The sequence below is a fragment of the Anser anser genome (assembly GCF_964211835.1).
Source record: "Anser anser genome assembly, contig: HAP1_SCAFFOLD_32, whole genome shotgun sequence".
Classification (NCBI taxonomy): domain Eukaryota; kingdom Metazoa; phylum Chordata; class Aves; order Anseriformes; family Anatidae; genus Anser; species Anser anser.
In genome coordinates this window covers 3,317,525-3,335,754 of record NW_028154148.1, presented here as the reverse complement: position 1 = coordinate 3,335,754, position 18,230 = coordinate 3,317,525, and the positions used below count along the sequence as shown (strand labels likewise).

General features: G+C 52.0%; 2 protein-coding genes across 2 annotated transcripts; one reads left to right on the top strand and one right to left on the bottom strand.

The window, feature by feature from the left end:
- Positions 1-8,412: 8,412 nt before the first annotated feature.
- Positions 8,413-10,010, top strand: LOC310890503 (olfactory receptor 14C36-like). Its single transcript, XM_083852839.1, has one exon. It carries the CDS (start codon positions 8,427-8,429, stop codon positions 9,360-9,362), a length of 936 nt encoding a protein of 311 aa, XP_083708965.1. The 5' UTR covers positions 8,413-8,426; the 3' UTR covers positions 9,363-10,010.
- Positions 10,011-14,876: 4,866 nt separating this feature from the next.
- On the bottom strand, positions 14,877-17,900 carry LOC310890662 (olfactory receptor 14J1-like). Its single transcript, XM_083852974.1, has one exon. The coding sequence runs from the start codon at positions 16,207-16,209 to the stop codon at positions 15,280-15,282; it is 930 nt and encodes a 309-aa protein (XP_083709100.1). The 5' UTR covers positions 16,210-17,900; the 3' UTR covers positions 14,877-15,279.
- Between the last annotated feature and the right edge of the window lie 330 nt (positions 17,901-18,230).

The following is an 18,230-nucleotide window of genomic DNA, read 5'->3' as shown; positions in this document are numbered from 1 at the left end:
GTGAGCCCTATTCCCGTGGGGACAAGAAAGTGGTCAGCTCTGCCTCAAGATCTCCTGCCCCAGCAGGAGGAATGGGACTGGGGCAGTGACTGGGAGGTCACTTCTGTCTCTGCAGCTGATAGGGCAGCAGCAGGAACAAGTCATGCAAAGGGACTGTGAGGTCCCTTGTGTCTGGAGGTGGCAGGTCAGCCTTGGCTTCTCCCTGGGATGGGCACTTTGGGGCTGCCATCTGCCAGTGGCCCTGCTAGGCCAGCAGAAGGCCCCTGCTTGGCATGTTGCCTGTGGGATCCCCTCTGCCTCCATCCCCAGGAGGACCCAGACAGAAAGAAGGCCCGCACAGGGGTTGTCCTGTCCCTTCTGCTTGAGTCCAGGACTGGACAGCAGGAGGCACAAGGCTTGGCTGTGTCTAGCCAAGAAGCTGCAAGGCCAGCAGCAGGCCCAGGCCTTGGGAGATGCTAGTGAGGTGACTTCTGTCTGCTTGGCTGACAGGCCGCAAGGAGCCTGATGGGTTGGGATGCCTGCTTCAGGAGTGGTTTCCACCCTGATGGAGCTTTCTTTGGTAGTTGGAAAGAGCAGGAGAGAAAAAACTGCCACAAAGTGCACCTTGGAAGTGTGGCACTGGCCATGAAGAGGAAGAAATGTCCCTCAAAGGGTCGTGCTGTGGTGAAAGAGGTCACCCAAAGAGTGTCTATGATCAAACCCACGCTTTTTGTTCATCAAGGAACAGCTGATGAGGGTTGATGAGACATGGGGGAAGTGATGGAAAGTCCTGGATGAGAGCAAGGCAGTGGACAGAGATGGGTGTCTGCAGACATCAAGGAAATAGGGCAAAGTGTGGGACAGCAGAGGAAAGCCTACAGAGGAGAAGGCAGAGGGTGCATGCAGGAATGGAATGCCCCAACAGCCCTGATGTTTTTGTCCCTTTGGGTAGAGCTTCTGAGGAGACGAGATAGAGTCATTGCAATGGGGCCTCACTGCTTCCTTGATACCCTGTGCAGGGGTGGGGAGGTGTCCTAATGAAGTTCTTCTCGTGGCATCACACTGCCCACCACATCATACAGACCCCAAGAAGAGCACCAAAGTACACCACAGAACTCATTAAAACAGAGAAAGTCCTAAGCAGACATATCTCTCCCACAGTTTTCTTCACGTCTTCAAGACTTGTGCAGCTAATTGGAGAGCTTTCATGGTGTAGTTAAGGAGGAAGATTTCAAAGAGCATCTAATAGAAATCTTTCCTCATTTTAAAGGCTGAATTTTGTTGCATTTCAGTTTGGAGCATCATTTTCCTACAGATATTGGTCTACAGTTACTCTTTGAAGCCCTGCTTAGGTAGGAAGTGCAAGGTTTTTCCTATTTAAAAAGAAACAACAGGAAATCATGCTGCAATTTAAAAAAAAAAAAAAAAAGTTCAAGTTCCTTATTTTTTAGCCTCCAGTGAAGTTTACGTTCCAGAAAGGATGACTTTTCAAGATGTATTTTACAGTGATTAATAGGAAATTTAAAATCATAGTGTTAATATTAATCCGTATCATACTAATTCAATGATAAATGATGAGTTTCTTGCTAAGGAAACCATTAGACAGACTGCTGAGAGATGGGCGAGCTGGAACTCACTAAAACTCAAAGCAGCAACTGGGTTGGTGAGAGCGGTCTGAATGATCCAAGAGTAAGGGGAGGGCAAAGCAGGAGAACCATGGGAAGTGCATAGGTCCAGACAGGCAGCTGGAAAGGGGACATTCAGCAGGGTCTGTGTAATCAAGATGGGTTTTGTGCCTGGAAGATGAGGAAGCACACCATGATAGACAAAGGGATGACAAAGCAAGTACAGGTGAACACCAGGATTTCTTCTCCTCCGATGAATATACATCCTGAAAATTCACATTTCTTCATGATCTTCTTCGTGAGACATTTAACTGAAGGGGTTGAATCATTTGAGCTGAAGAGTAGTTGCTTTATTAGTTAAGTACTAAAAAAATTACTGGGTATTGAGGCAGAGCTTTCCTGTCTCACCATAAGTATAACCAGGGAAAACCTCCTGTGGCCCCGTTGTGTTTAAGGCACTTCCCTGGACCGGCAGATGTCAGAAAAGACCTGCAGGAGACCGGAGCCCTTTGGGAAAATCAGGTGGAGCCAGGTGGAGTTCCCAGGGCACCTCCACTGCCAGCAGTGGTCTTTGTCCCTGAACTGCAGCCCAGCCCAGCACAGGAAACCCCTTCAAAGACAACACCCTAGTTCAGTGGGTTCCTGGGACTGACCTAGATTTGAAATGGCCATTGGAAACCCATGATATTCTCATTCTTACTTACCCATGATACCCCTTATTCCTACGAGACACTTGAACATGCATTTACCTTCCTGGGTCATCTGTGGAAAACTCAGGCTGAGAAACTCAAATACAGCACGCTTCAAATGGCTGAGGCAGAACCCATCAGCTTGCCCCACTTTGGAAATGGTCCCCGTCCAACTAGGGATATGAAAGTGAAAAATGTGAAATGACCCGTCAGGTCAATGCGCAGAGTAAGGGAAAGTCACACATATTGTGCTGGAGTGTCAGAAGGCAAAAAGCACTGCACTGTGCCTCAGAGTAATCAAGGAGACCTAATCCAGTTCATCTGTGAGATAAAGCAGAGTGAAGGACGTTGAGTTGTGTCCTAACATGAAGAAGGATGTACATCACTGGTGAAGGACCTGTCTTTTTGTGCCATCACCAATGCAAATTATACAAGAACTACATCAAATAAAGGTAAGCTGTCCCACCCTGGCCCTGTCACACCACGGGACAGTGGAGGGACCTTTCTCAGTTTCAGCCTCTTCTTCAGAGAGGCTTTGCCCTCTCCCTGTACACCACGGGGCAGAGCCTGGCCCTGGACGCTGACTGAGCGCCGTGCAGGTCGTGGCAGGCTGCGGTGAGGGGACGAATGCCCTGGGCCCCCTTCCTGCTCTGCCCAGGCCAGCAAGGGCCCCGAGCGGCCTCGTGTCCCCTGCCCCTGCAGCTCGGGGCTCCCTTCCCCAGCCCTGGCTCTGCAGCACCAAGCCCTGCTGGGAGCCCTCCCCTGCATGCTGCCACCGCTCCCTGACGCTGCTGGTGCCCTCTGCCGGGCACTGCCCAGCCCAGCCCAGACCCTGCCCACCTCTCCCCACCCCCCTGCCCTTCCTTGGTCACCCAGTCTTGGCCCTTTCCGCTTGTTCACTGAAGGCCTCTGAGACCTTTGTGCTGTGGCCTTGCTGTGTGTCCTGGCATTGCAGAGCTCCCATCAGCCCGTGCATCCTTTGGCTTCGCTTTACTGTGAAGACCCACTCGCTGCCCACCCAACACAAGGCACACGGCATCCCAGGAGAACCCTTAGGGTATCCTGGTGGCTCCCGATACCTCCCTGATGCCGCCAGCCCTGTCACGTTTCAATCCCAGGAAGCTGCTTCTTGACCAGTCAGGGCTTCCAGGGGCACTGGGAATCCGCCAGTGACGACTCAGTCCAGCCCTGACTCCTTCACCCCCCACCCCGTGCCCTCCATCCCCTGTGTCCCGGTGGCACCCAAGCACAAGAGTGAGGCCTTGAGCCTGGCATTCCCTGAGCGTCTTCTGCACTCCAGTTTGGGAAGAGGAGCCCTGAGTACTGAGCAACTTCACTTTTAGTACCGAGATGCCACAAAGGAGCCCAGGTGTCATTTAGGAATAAACACATTTAGAGCAAGCGTCTGGGTCACACAGAGGGTTGGTCATTTGGAAAAGAGGAACGAAAGCAAACATTTTAGGGACAGTCCTCTTGAATGTGTTTATAAATGATTTGGATGCAGGACTAGAAGGTGTTTTGAGCAAATTTGCCGATGACACCAAACTTGGAGGAGTTGTGGACTCGGATGAGGGTGGAAAGGCCTTGCAGAGAGATCTGGACAGATTGGAGAGCTGGGCGACCACCAACCACATGAAGTTTAACAAGAGCAAGTGCTGGGTCCTGCACCTGGGAAGGGGCATCCCTGGCTATGTGTACAGACTGGGCAACAAGACGCTGGAGAGCAGCCCTGCAGAGAGGGATCTGGGGGTTTTGGCTGACAGCAAGTTGAACATAAGCCAGCAGTGTGCCCTGGCAGCCAGGAGGGCCAACTGTATCCTGGGGTGCCTTAAGCATGGCATTGCTATTCAGTCGAGGGCAGTGATTGTCCCGCTCTACTCTGTGCTGGTGCGGCCTCACCTCGAGTACTGTGTGCAGTTCTGGGCACCACAGTATAAAAAGGACATTAAACTGTTGGAGAGTGTCCAGAGGAGGGCAACAAAGATGGTGAAGGGCTTAGAGGGGAAGACATATGAGGAGCTCCTGAGGTCGCTGGACCTGTTCAGCCTGGAGAAGAGGAGGCTGAGGGGGGACCTCATCGCAGTCTACAACTTCCTCGCGAGGGAGAGTGGAGAGGCAGGTGACCTATTCTCCGTTATCACCAGTGACAGGACCTGTGGGAATGGTGTGAAGCTGAGGCAGGGGAGGTTTAGGCTGGACATCAGGAAGAGGTTCTTCACCGAGAGGGTGGTTGCCCACTGGAACAGGCTCCCCAGGGAAGGAGTCACTGCACCAAGCCTGTCTGAATTTAAGAAGAGATTGGACTGTGCACTTAGTCACATGGTCTAAACTTTTGGGCAGACCTGTGCGGTGCCAGGAGTTGGACTTGATGATCCTTATGGGTCCCTTCCAACTCGGGATATTCTATGATTCTATGATTCTATGATCATCCTCATGGCCCTCCTTTGCACTCATTCTAATAGATCCATGTCCTTCTTGTGCTGGGGGTCCCAGAGCTGAATGCAGTACTCAAGGTGTGGCCTCACCAGGGTCGAGTACAGAGGGACAATCACTTCCCTATTCCTGCTGACCACAGTATTCCTGGTACAAGCCCGGATGCTGTTGGCCTGCTTGGCCACCTGTGCACCCTGCTGGCTCATATTCAGCTGACTATCCACCAATATCCCCAGATCCTTTTCCCCTGGGCCCAGACGCCTGGGTCCAGACGCCCTTCCCCCAGCATTATACTGGGCTGTTGTGCCCCAAGTACAGGACCCGACACTTGGCCTTGTTGAACTTCATACAGTTGACCTCAGCCCATGGGTGCAGCCTATCCAGATCCCTCTGCAGAGCCCTCCTACCCTTGAGTCGATCTACACTTGCATTTAACTTGGTGTCATCTGCAAACTTACTGAGGGTGCACTCGATCCCTTCATCCAGATCACTGATGAAATTATTGAAAAAGAAGATACAGCCAATTTTTAACCCAAGAAAGCATACATCCCTCCTGGCCTTGAGCAGCCAGTTTTCCCAGGAATGCTGGGGGAAACAGTTTCAAAATCCTTACTGAGGTCTAGGTAGACCACATCCACAACCTTTCTCTTCTCCACTGAGCACATCACCTTGACTTAGAAGGAGATCAGATTTGCCAAGCAGGACCTGGCTTTGGTAAACTCATGCTGACTGGGCCTGGTCACCCGGTGGTCCTGGAAGTGTTACGTGATGCTACTCAAGATAATCTGCTCCATGAGCTTCACCAGCATCGAGGTCAGACTGACAGGCCTGTAGTTCCCCAGATCCTCCTTCTGCCCCTTCTTGTAGATGGCCGTCACATTGGCTAGTCGCCAGTCACCTGGGACCTTGCCTGATAGCCAGGTCTGCTGATAAATGATGGAAAGTGGCCTGGTGAGCACTTCTGCCAGCTCCCTCAGTACCAACACGTGGATCCCACCTGGCCCCATAGACTTGCGTACATCTAAGTGGAGTAGCAGGTCTCAAAACTTTTCCTCATGGATTATGAGGGCTTCATGCCACTCGCTGTCCCTATCTACCAGTTCAGGAGTCTGAGTACCAGGGGAACCACTGCTCTTGCTGCTGGAGACTGAGGCAAAGGAAGCAATAAAAACCTCAGCATTTTCCTCATAAACTTTACCTATGTTTCCCCCCACAACCAGTAGAGGATGAAGACTCATTACTCCTTTTTTTTTTTTTTTTAATATTATGAATTAAAAAAATATATATATAAATTATCCTTAATAGATAGATTGGGCTCCAGTTGGTCTTTCGACCTTCAAATTTTTTCCCTGCACAGCCTCACAACATTTAGAATGCGGTTCCAAGCAAAATGACAACACGTATGAGAAGGAAGCAGAGAAAAGGTAGAATCCAGTGGAATTCAATCCCTTATAATTCCGTGATAGTATGCTGCAGTTTTATTCCACTAAATCCTGTATTGTCCAAATTGTCCTGCAATTGTTGATGCAGTTATCTTGTAATAGACAGCGTAACCAGGGTGAGCCATCCACCTGCAGAAATTAACAGCTGACAGAATGGAACATCTGTCCAGGGGAAATTTGAGAAACTGCAGGATTTTGCCTACAGAAACCTCTTGACAGTTACAAGAAGCAGAGCCCAGTCCTGCACCGGAGGAAGAGGAACCCCACACATCAGGGCAGACTGGGACCCTGCTGAGTGAGCAGTGCCCAGGAGGAGGAGGGCCTGGGCACCACGAGGGATGCCATACGAGCAGTGGTGCTGCTCCCCAGGAACCAGGCCAGCTTCGTACAGAGCTGCCTTACGAGGAGCATGGCCACCAAGGATATCTGAGTTATCAGACTCAGCTCAGATCCGGTGTGACACCACACGGACAAGGGTCTAGAGCCAGCAGGAAAAGAGGTACAGGTCTGGGAGTCCCTAGGACAGTCTGGTGTGGAGAGGATCAAGGGTTCTATCAAGGCTGTAAGTCCCAACAGGACCCAGGGATTTTTCTCCATGGCTCTGGCTGTTGTCTCTGCCACTGAGGCCTACAAGGAGACAGCTTATCGGTAAAGCACCAGGGCCTCATTGCCTCCTCACCCCCACCCATGAACCAGGCAGGGCTCGTACCATTCTCCTGCACTTGGCCATGCATATCCCCATCTCCACTGCCCTGAGCAGTGTGTGAAGGGAAAGGATCTCCCTTCCCAGGGGCTGGCGGTCAAGGCCTGACCTTTGAGCTTGGTGAAACACATCCAGTTTTCCTACACATCAGGGTCACCTTCACAGTGGTTTTGTCTGCTTGTCCTCACTGCCTCCAATTCTCTGCTCTAACGAGCTCCAAGGGAGGCTGTGTCAGTGCTGGCCCTCAGGGGGACACTGCAGGAAACTTGCCTCTGACTTGGACTTGTTGAGAGATGTCTTCCATTGTCTCTCAGTGCCTGAGGTTCGTGGGCTCCTCAGCAAAGCCCCCCGAGGGGGGATTCCAATGCCTTGGTCTGGGCGTCTGGTGCTGAGCTGGGCCGGGCTCCTGGGACAGAGAGAGCTCGTGGCAAGAGGGCCGTGGTGCAGAGAGACAGCTCTGCCCAGGAGCAGCTCCTGTGCACAGCGCAGAAGGGCTGGGGGCTCTGACCGCAGCTGGCACGGGGACAGGAGAGAAGGAGAGAGGGCTTGGAGGCAGTTGGCAGTGGGAGAATGCTGAGAGCTGCCTGCAGGAGAAATCTGCACAGCCCCTGACAAGGTACGTCTCTGGCTGCAGGGCCATGCAGCTGCACGTCCTGGAAGGGTCTCCTGCTGGGTCTTGTTGCTGGGACGGCAGTGGGCAATGCAGTAGGCTTTGGGAGTCCTGCTGGATGACACTGCGAGGTGAGGACGTCTGGCAGAAGCCCCTCGGAGTGCTCTAAGCCAGGTGCCTCCAGTCAGCCAAGAGCGGGGTGGCCCAGCCTCTTTCAGGCACTACAGGGGATGCAGATGGGATATTTGGATACCGCAGCTTGCGGATATTCATGGCTGTCTGTGGGGTGTTCTTCTGGTCTGCAGGCTGCTCTCCAGCAGGATGCAGCTCTCTCGTGGCATCCTTGTGTTATCCAGGTGCCCCAAGGAGGAGACACCTCCATGCTAAGGCCATGTCCGTGCTGCTGGATGGCGTTCAGTGGGCAGCTGGAGTGAGGCCTCTGCAGCCCTGGATAGGAGGGAAAAGGTGAGATCCTGCTCATTCAAGACAAGGTGAGGATTCTGTCCATCTACACGTGGACTGGGGCTTCTCTGCTTTAAGCTGTAGCCACTTCTTTTGAAACACAAGAGTGTGATCACTGTCCTAAGCATAAGAATATTTGCCTTTCTCTACACTGTGGTTGGATGAGTTTTTTGCAAAAACACTGCAAAGTTTATGGATCTCATAATTGGACTGAACTTGAGTTTCCCCCGTGTTCCTGATTCCCTCCTGCTGCACAGCAGGAAGAACTCCTCTGGAACCCACAGCAGCCCCTGCTCCCAGTGCCACTATCAGACAGCACCAGCCGCAGCTCAAGCAGGAGAGCTGCAGAAAGGTTCTCCTACAAAGAGACAGGCTTGCGATGAGAGTCCTCAAACAGCTGCAACAGGTTTTCCTCAGAGAATTCTGTTCTAACTGTTTTCTGCCTTATCTTCTCCAACAGACAGCTGTGTCCAAAGTCAGAAAATGCCCAACAGCAGCTCTGTGAGCGAGTTCCTCCTGCTGGCATTCGCAGACACGCGGGAGCTGCAGCTCCTGCACTTCGGGCTCTTCCTGGGCATCTACCTGGCTGCCCTCCTGGGCAACGGCCTCATCCTCACCGCCGTAGCCTGCGACCACCGCCTCCACACCCCCATGTACTTCTTCCTCCTCAACCTCGCCCTCCTCGACCTGGGCTGCATCTCCACCACTCTCCCCAAAGCCATGGCCAATGCCCTCTGGGACACCAGGGCCATCTCCTATCAAGGGTGTGCTGCCCAGCTCTTCTTTTCTGTCTTCTTGGTTGGAGCAGAGTATTCCCTTCTCACCATCATGGCCTACGACTGCTACGCTGCCATCTGCAAGCCCCTGCACTACGGGAGCCTCGCGGGGAGCAGAGCTTGTGCCCAGATGGCAGCAGCTGCCTGGGGCTGTGGCTTTCTGCATGCAGTGCTGCACACGGCCACTACATTTTCCCTGCCCCTCTGCCAAGGCAATGTTGTGGACCAGTTCTTCTGTGAAATTCCCAAGATCCTGAAGCTCTCCTGTTCAGATGCCTATGTCAAGGAAGTTGGAGTACTTGTTTTTAGTGTTTTTTTAGGTTTTTGTTATTTTCTTTTCATTGTGGTGTCCTATGTGCAGATCTTCAGGGCAGTGCTGAGGATGCCCTCTTCTCAGGGCCAGCACATAGCCTTTTCCACGTGCCTCCCTCACCCGGCCGTGGTCTCCCTGTTTGTCAGCACTGCCATGTTTGCCTACCTGAAGCCCCCCTCCATGTCTTTTCCATCCCTGGACCTGGTGGTGGCAGTTCTGTACTCAGTAGTGCCTCCAGCACTGAACCCCCTCATCTACAGCATGAGGAACCATGACCTCAAGGAGGCAGTGAAGAAACTCTTTGGATACATGCTTGTTTTGAACCATTAATGTGCACTTGAGTTCCAGGTTTATTTCAGAAACAGGAAAATATTTTTATTATTTTTCTTTATTAATATTTTCTCCAAGTTTTTTTTTTTTTGCTTAAATAATGTTATTCTTAACATTCTGCCTGTTATTTTTTCTAACTTACTTTGACCCACTAGTCTCATGTAAAACTGGGCTTCACATGTAGATAAATACAGTAAAGCCAGGAGAAATTCATTGTTATCAGCTGCCGTCACTTCCCATCTCCTGTGCAGCTGGGGGAGCAGCCCCAGCACGCAGGAGGGGCTCAGGGCCCAGAGCCCAGCTGCCACAGGGAGGAGCAGCCCCGCTGGCCCTCGCGGCTGCCCCTCACTGCCCGCTGGGCTCTGCCTCTCTGCTGCCTTCGGGTCGGGGCTGCTGCTTCCCTGGAGCCATGGCCATGGCCAGCAGCAGGACGTGGTCTTTCCACTGCTGCTCTCTTTTGCTTCCACATTGTGCTTCTTGTATTTGGATAAGCCCTGAGATCTCATGTATGTTGGTGCTAGTCCTGCTGTCTCTGCAGTGAGATCCCTGTGGCTGCAGGCAGCAGCAGGCGCTGTGCAGCCCTGGGTCACAGCTGGCCTCCCTGCTAGCACCACAATATCAAAAGGGGCTGCTCGGGGCAAACCCAGAAGCCTGAGCACCTCTTCCAACTGTGCTATCAGGAATAGAGCCAAGGCGTTGCTCCCTGCTCTTCTGTTTTCTGGGCTTCTTCATGGAGTGAAGGACACAGGCTGAAAGTCCCAGGGTGGTCCCTGAGGGACCCAGGGCAGGACTAAGAGCTCCCATTATGGCGGCACTTGCCTAAGGAGATGACAACTGGTCTTGGACTCACTGGCATGGGACCGTGCCCCCTGCAGTGGGGCTGATGGCCAATGCCAGCCTGGAGAGGAATCTGGAGCTGCCAGGAGATGTCAGGGGATCTCCAGGGACAAGGAGCTCAGTGGGTTTGTGAATAGAAAACTTCATAAAATGAGTGACCATCCAAAGAAAAGTCTGGTAAAGGGAAAAGTCAAATCTGAGGGGACCATGTGATAAGGGGGATGCACAGAGCTCCTCCAGTGAGATGCCACTACTGCAGGGGAAGAGGGGAAGGTTGGAGAGCCACGTGGGACCTGCGGGCAAGAGTAGTGTGTGCAAAGCATTTGGGGATATTTGCAGGGGCAGCGTGAGCCTGGGAGACAGCAGTGAATGAAGCCCGCAGAGCGTGAGCCTGTCCCATGTGGACTGACCAGAGCTCAAGTGCTCAATCTGCTGTGAGCAGGCAGAGGAGAGCTCTGCAGCCCCAGGGCACGCAGCAGCCCCAGCCAAGGAGTCTGGCGAGAGATTCCTTGCAGCTCTGGGGCAACGGCAGTGACCCCATGAGCTGGGTCTGCCTCCCAGCCTGCCCAGCACGGCCCTGCAGAGTGCCCCCGTGCCCCGGGCACCACAGCCCCCTCGCTCTGCAGAGCAACACCGCCAGCTGGGGCTGGGGCTGGGGCTGGGAGGGTGCTTCCCCTGAGTGTCTTCTAGGCCAGCTTCAGGCACATGGCTTCTGGATGTGAGCGTGTTCTTTGCTGTGTGCAAGAAGCTGAGAGACCGCCAACAGGCATGGGGATAGAACATTGCCTGCAAGGTCCCTCCTGCCCTAGCACCTCCCAGGACCGGCACGGAACTGGCTCCCATGCATCAGAAGGTCTGGGAGTCCAGCAGCAGTGCCACGGGCTTGACAGGTCACAACCAGATCACTTTTACCTGGGCAGATTCTGGGCCAAAAAGGGGGTGTTTTGTAGGTGTGGTATTATGAGGTAAGTGTTGCCTCAGAAATTCCTAATCTGTTCCTAAGTCAATGTCTCTAAAGCGGATTGTGAGTTGAGCTCTTTCTGAAACAGCCGACAGGTCATCCCTTGAGTCCTGGCTGGGATCAGTGCCTTTAGGCTCACATCTGCCAGGCTCCATGATAGGCCAGCAGATGCATCTGCTTTGCACACAGTTTGTGAGATCCTCTCTTCCTAAGTATTGGGTAGGCCCCATAGAGGAAGAGGTCTTGGACAGGGGTCGTCATGTCAGAGGTGTTGGCTTTTGCCTAAAGTCATCCTTCAGGACTGCTTTCAGGTCTCTACAAAGAAGTGGCCACTGCCTCCAAGATGCCAGGGGCAAACTGAAGCATGCATGACGACCTGGGAGAAGTTAACCTGAATCCATATGAGCCATTCTAGATCCAAAAGGTGGAGGCAGGAAGCACAATTTCAGGGTGGTGCAGAGCTGCTGGGCACATTGTGCAGGGTACTCCTACAGCCTTTGTGTGCTTCTCCATGCTGGCTTAGGAGCTGCTTCTTTCTCAGGAGCAGAGTAGCCAACAGAGGTGAGACAGATACTCTGAGTTCATGAAAGCCATCAGAAAGCTGCCCCTTAGAAGATGACTGATATGGGGAAGTCAGGAGAAGCCTGCCCAGGAGAGATGTGAGATCTGGGGGAGGGAAGAGGAGCTTGGCCAGCAGAAGCTAATGATTTTGGAGAGGTAAGAATGCTCAGGTAATGTTGATCCTGCAGTAAAGCTGACTTAAAGCAGTCATGTGAGGCCCTTGCCCTATTTTAACCTGTAACATTAATACCTAAATCTAAATGCCACTCCACACCCTGACAGGAATCCACTGCTCTAATTTTTGACCACAATATCCCTTGAAGCCAAAATTAGTCCATAACACCTTTGCCTTACCTTTACTCTCTTGCTCACCCTGATCCCTGCCTTTAACACAAGCATTAAAACGCTCTATTTAACCCAAGCCTTCTTGCAGACCTAAACAAAATGCTAAACCAAAGAGCTTGCACATACCCTAACCACAGACCTGAAACCCAAAGCCCAACACCAAACCCTCCCACTCAATATTTGCTTAAGCTCACACCCAGAAATCTTCGCCGTAGTACCTAATGCCATACATGAACAACTAACATCCAAACCCTGAACTCCTGTGCATTGTTTAATCTCTAACCCAGAAATATGAGACCTAGTCCCTAATTCCATTCAAGAAAATCTAACACATAAAGCCCCTGTCCCTGTGCATTAACCTCCTCACCTTCAGCCCCTCTCCTAACCCTTAACTTAAGGTGCTTGGCCCCTTGGGGCAAGGCAGGAACTGTGAGACTTCTCCGCAGCCACATGGCATTCAGAGATGGATGTGAGGGGCCATGGATCTGATCAGGTTGTGGGCCACAAGGAGGAGATGGGTGGCAATGCTCTGCTGAGCTCAGCTCTGCCTCAGGATCTCCTGCCCCAGCAGGAGGAATGTGACTGGGGCAGTGACTGGGAGGTCACTTCTGTCTCTGCAGCTGATAGGGCAGCAGCAGGAACGTGTCACGCAAAGGGACTGTGAGGTCCCTTGTGTCTGGAGGTGGCAGGTCAGCCTTGGCTTCTCCCTGGGATGTGCACTTTGGGGCTGACATCTGCCAGTGGCCCTGCTAGGCCAGCAGAAGGCCCCTGCTTGGCATGCTGCCTGTGGGATCCCCTCTGCCTCCATCCCCAGGAGGACCCAGACAGAAAGAAGGCCCACACAGGGGTTGTCCTGTCCCTTCTGCTTGAGTCCAGCACTGGACAGCAGGAGGCACAAGGCTTGGCTGTGTCTAGCCAAGAAGCTGCAAGGCCAGCAGCAGGCCCAGGGCTTGGAAGATGCTGGTGAGTATCTAAGATCAGACCCTAGCTTTGTGTTTCAAGGAACAGCTGGTGAGGGTTGATGAGACATTGGTGAAATGATGGAAATGCTGGGATGAGAGCAAGGTGGTGGACAGAGATGGGTGTCTGCAGACTTCAAGGAAATAGGGCAAAGTGTGGGACAGCAGAGGAAAGCCTGCAGAGGAGAAGGCAGAGGGTGCTGGCAGGAATGGAAGGCCCCAACAGCCCTGACGTTTTTGTCCCTTTGGCTAGAGCTTCTGACGAGACGAGACAGAGTCATTGCAATTGAGCCTCTTTGCTTCCTTGATACCCTGTGCAGGGGTGGGGAGGTGTCCTAATGAAGTTCTTCTCGTGGCATCACACTGCCCACCACATCATACAGACCCCAAGAAGAGCCCTGAGCCAGACGGGGGGGTGCAGGATCTCCCCTCGCAGGGGCTGGGGTCAGGCCTTGGCCCTTCTGCTTCACCAAAACCAACCAAGACTTTTCTCAGCACAGCGCTTTGCCTGTCTGCAATCATGGCCTCCAATTATCTGCCCTAACAAGTCCCTGGGGAGGCTTTGTTAGTAACAGCCCTCAGTGGGGCCCATTAATACTCCAAGTCACTTCAACTTTTCCTTCTGACTTTACTTTCTCAAGCAGTTGCATCATTCTCCTCTCAGTACCTGAGATCCATAGACTCAGCACCAAAATACACCATGGAACTCATTAAAATGCAGAACGTCCTAACCAGACATATCTCTCCTGCAATTTTCTTCAAGTGTTCAGGACTTGTGCAGGTAATTGGAGAGCTTTCATGGTGTAGTTAAGGAGGAAGATACCAAGAAGCACCTGAAAAAAATCTTTTCTCATCTTAAAGGATGCGTTTAGTTGAATTTCAGTTTGGAGCATTATTCTCTAACTGATATTGATCCAGGGTGTCTCCTTTGGAGACCTGCATAGGGAGGAAAAGCAGACTCTTGAGGTCTGACACTGCATGGAGAACCTTGCTCCTCACCACCCCAGCCCTGACATCTCTCTCTTTGGCGCTTGCATCACTTTTCCTTGCACCAGACTTTGGCACAGAAGTCTGCAGCTGGATGTTACAGCTCCTTTGCACCAGCTCCCTCCTGCTTGCCTTAGAGACCTGGATGCACACAGGCGCAGAAGGGTTTCTCCTTATTTCAAACCAAACAACAGGAAAACATGCAGCAATCTTCCAAAAGCAAAGCAAGCTCCTCATCCTGTGTGCCTCCTGTGAGGTTTATGTTCCCAAAAGGATGACTGTACAAGAAGTCTTTTATACTGATAGACCAGAAATTATAAGTGTTAAGATTAGAATTAATCCATATGATATTAATTCAATGATAAATGATGATGAGCTTTCTAAGGACACAGTTAGACAGACTGCAGATAGATGGGCAAGCTTCAACTCCCTGAAACTCAAAGCAGCACCTGGGTTGGTGAGGGCGGTCTGAGTGATCCAGGAGGAAGGGGAGGGCAAGTCAGGAGAACCATGGGAAGTGCATAGGTCCAGACAGGCAGCTGGAAAGGGGACATTCAACATGGACTGTTTAATCAAGACAGGTGGATGTACCTGGAAGATGAGGGAGCACACCATGATAGACAAAGCGAAGACAATGCAAGTACAGGTGAACACCAGTATTTCTTTTTATGTGATGAATATACATCCTGAAAATGCCTATTTCTTCATGAGAGAAACTACACTGTGTGACATTTTACGGAAGGGATTGAATCATTTGAGTTAAGGAGTAGTTGCTTTATGACTTAAGTCCTGAAGAAAATACTGGGTACTGAGGCAGAGCTTTGCTGTCTGACCATAAGCAACCAGTGCCAAGGTCTTCAGAGTAGTTTACTGACATTTGAAATATTTCCTTGAAATCCCATTTCCTGGTTCTGCTTTCAATGAAATCATTAGGCCTCCAGAGGCTCTGGTACATTTAGAGTAATTCCCTGGAATGGAAGCTGTGTGAAAGGACCTGCAGGAGACCAGAGCCCGTTGGTGGATAAGGTGGGGACAGGTAATGTTTCCCGGGCACCTCCACTGCCACAATGGAGGCCAGGTGTCATTTAGGCATAAACACGTTTAGAGAATACCTATTGGTCAAAGAGAGGGTTGGTCATCTGGAAAAGAGGAATGAAAGCAAACATTTAACTGAAAACAGAATTGCAAACAATACTACACATAAAGGTCAAAAATTGTCTCAGATTAACTTGAATAAACCTAGAAAAGTGAGACAGCCAAATCATTGTTAAGTAAATATTTCCACTAGAATCATTTTCTTCAGTATGGCTTTCAGGTCCTGTTTCCTCATGCTGTAGATGAGGGGGTTCACTGCTGGAGGTACCACCACATATAAAACTGCCACCACCAGGTCCAGGGATGGGGAAGAAATGGAGGGGGGCTTCAGGTGTGCAAACATGATAGTGCTGATAAACAGGAAGACCACGGCCAGGTGAGGGAGGCACGTGGAAAAGGTTTTGTGCCGGCCCTGCTCAGAGGGGATCCTCAACACTGCCCTGAAGATCTGCACATAGGACACCACAATGAAGACAAAACAGCCAAAGACTAAACAAACACTAAACACAAGTGCCCCAACTTCCCTGAGGTAGGCATCTGAGCAGGAGAGCTTGAGGATCTGGGGGATTTCACAGAAGAACTGGTCCACAGCATTGCCTTGGCAGAGGGGCAGGGAAAATGTAGTGGCCGTGTGCAGGACAGCATTGAGAAAGCCACTGCCCCAGGCAGCTGCTGCCATCTGGGCACAAGCTCTGCTGCCCACGAGGCTCCCGTAGTGCAGGGGCTTGCAGATGGCAGCGTAGCAGTCGTAGGCCATGATGGTGAGAAGGGAATACTCTGCTCCAATGAAGAAGACAGCAAAGAAGACCTGTGCAGCACACCCTTGATAGGAGATGGCCCTGGTGTCCCAGAGGGCATTGGCCATGGCTTTGGGGAGAGTGGTGGAGATGCAGCCCAGGTCGAGGAGGGCAAGGTTGAGGAGGAAGAAGTACATGGGGGTGTGGAGGCGGTGGTCGCAGGCTACGGCGGTGAGGATGAGGCCGTTGCCCAGGAGGGCAGCCAGGTAGATGCCCAGGAAGAGCCCGAAGTGCAGGAGCTGCAGCTCGCGCGTGTCTGCGAATGCCAGCAGGAGGAACTCGCTCACAGAGCTGCTGTTGGCCATTAGCTGGCTCTGGGCATGGGGTCCTGTCCAAGGAGCAAAAGCGCAGTAAGATAGTACAGAATTACCTGATAATAACTAATTCTGTTTTGTCCTCTCAAGCAGACATCGGTCAGGTCCCTTTCATGAGTTTTAACTGACACTGACTGAGGGTGTCCCTGGAATAAGGGGACTTTGCTGTGGTCAATGTAGTAATCAGTCCTCACCTGTAATAATAAGGAAAGGGGAACATGTGGTAATCCCTGATTAAATTCACTCCTGATATCATGTGATTATCCATATTGCTCTTCCAAATTCACCCAACTGCATAGCAGGGCTGTGAGAATTTCTGTTTCTTTTTATATTTTCATTCCTTCTGCACTCTAAGTGAAATGTTGTCGATCCTCAGATAGAAGGGACTGTCCCTTTAGTGCAGACTGACCTTCCGAGGGGACAGCCAGTCTGTCAAAAAAGGATGGTGTCTTCTGCTGGCATGTCTATGAGCTGCAGGATAACTACATGTTCACCTGAAAAGAACCAGGACACTGCTGAATCAGGGCTCAACGTGCCCATCTCCAGACCCCTCACACTGTCCCGGTACTCCCCTTCCCCTAAGCACCCCGAGGGCTCACACCATGGGCATGTGAAACCCCCATCCCCAGGCAGCCTGGGAACAAGACCAGCAGCAGCACGGCCAGTAGGAGAAGCCAGGAGGAATGGCAGCGTCTACCTCATATTGGAGAAACAGAGAGATCTATCCTCTAAGATGTAATCCACCATGAGCTGTGTTGGCTTCAGAAAAACTCTTTGGAAATCCCATTTACATGTTCTGCTGCCAGAGCCTCACGGTGCCAAGAGCCTGCAGATCTGTCCTGCCACATGCTGCCCTCTGTTGCTCCGCTCCTCACTGCCTCCAAGCCCTCCCTCCTTCTCTCCTCTCCCCGTGCCACCTGCGGTCAGAGCCCCCAGCCCTGCTGCGCTGTGCAGAGGAGCTGCTCCTGGGCACAGCTGTCTCTCTGCACCAGGGCCCTCTTGCCACGAGCTCGCCTTGGGCCCAGGAGCCCGGCCCAGCTCAGCAGCACAGCACCCGACCATGGCATCGCTTGCTCTGTGCCATTGGGCTCCCTCGAGGTGTCCCCAAGGCCTCAGGGCTGACAGCTCCCGAAGGCAGCAGGGTCTCTGCTGGGCTGTGGTGTTTGAAGCAGACTGAAGGCATCTCCGACTGCTCCTCTCTGAACAGGGGAGAGACTGGTTTTAGAAATGTGATTTGTACTATTAGAGTGTGGTTGTCAAACGAGAAGAAATGATTCCCTCCCTTAACACCTATTCCCTTCCCACTTCAGGGCAGGACACTGCAGCCATGGCAGCCAGGGATCATTTTATCCCTCTGAACACCCTTCACCAGTTCTTTTAGGAACTGGGAAAGAAACATCTTGCTCCTTGGTGTCCTAACAAGAGAGGGGGGACCAGAATGCTCTAAAAGGGTTTCCATAAGTGGAACGGGACAATAAGATAGCATTGGTTGAGTTTCAACTACTGTAAATGTGGCAGGTCTCCTACCCATACACAAATCTCTCCTTCCTCTTTCTCATGACCAGCACGGTGACTGGGATGTGGAACCCCCTCATCATTGTGCTGGTGGCTACAAGCAAGCACCTGCAGATGCCTGTGGCCTTCTTCCTTGGGGATTTGTCCAACTCACAGACCTTGTAGAGCTCCACCACCCTGCACCAGATGCTGGCCAGCTTCCTGGCTGGGGACAGCACCCCCTTTGCTCACAGAGGTGGGAGCACTGTCAGCTGCACCTTCTGCATGACCGGAGTGCTTCCTGCTGGGGGCCATGTCCTACAGTCAGCCCTGGGCTGTACGCCATCCCTGTTCTCTGCAAGGCTTGTGAAGTGGAAGGTCTGACTCCAAAAGGCAGCTGTACCTGAACCAGGGGAATTTCTCTCATGTACAGTAATTATTTCTCCTCCTCCCAGCTACAGTGCTTTGGCCCCAGTGTTGTGGACACCTTCTGTGGTTTTGCCCCATTGCTGGAGCTT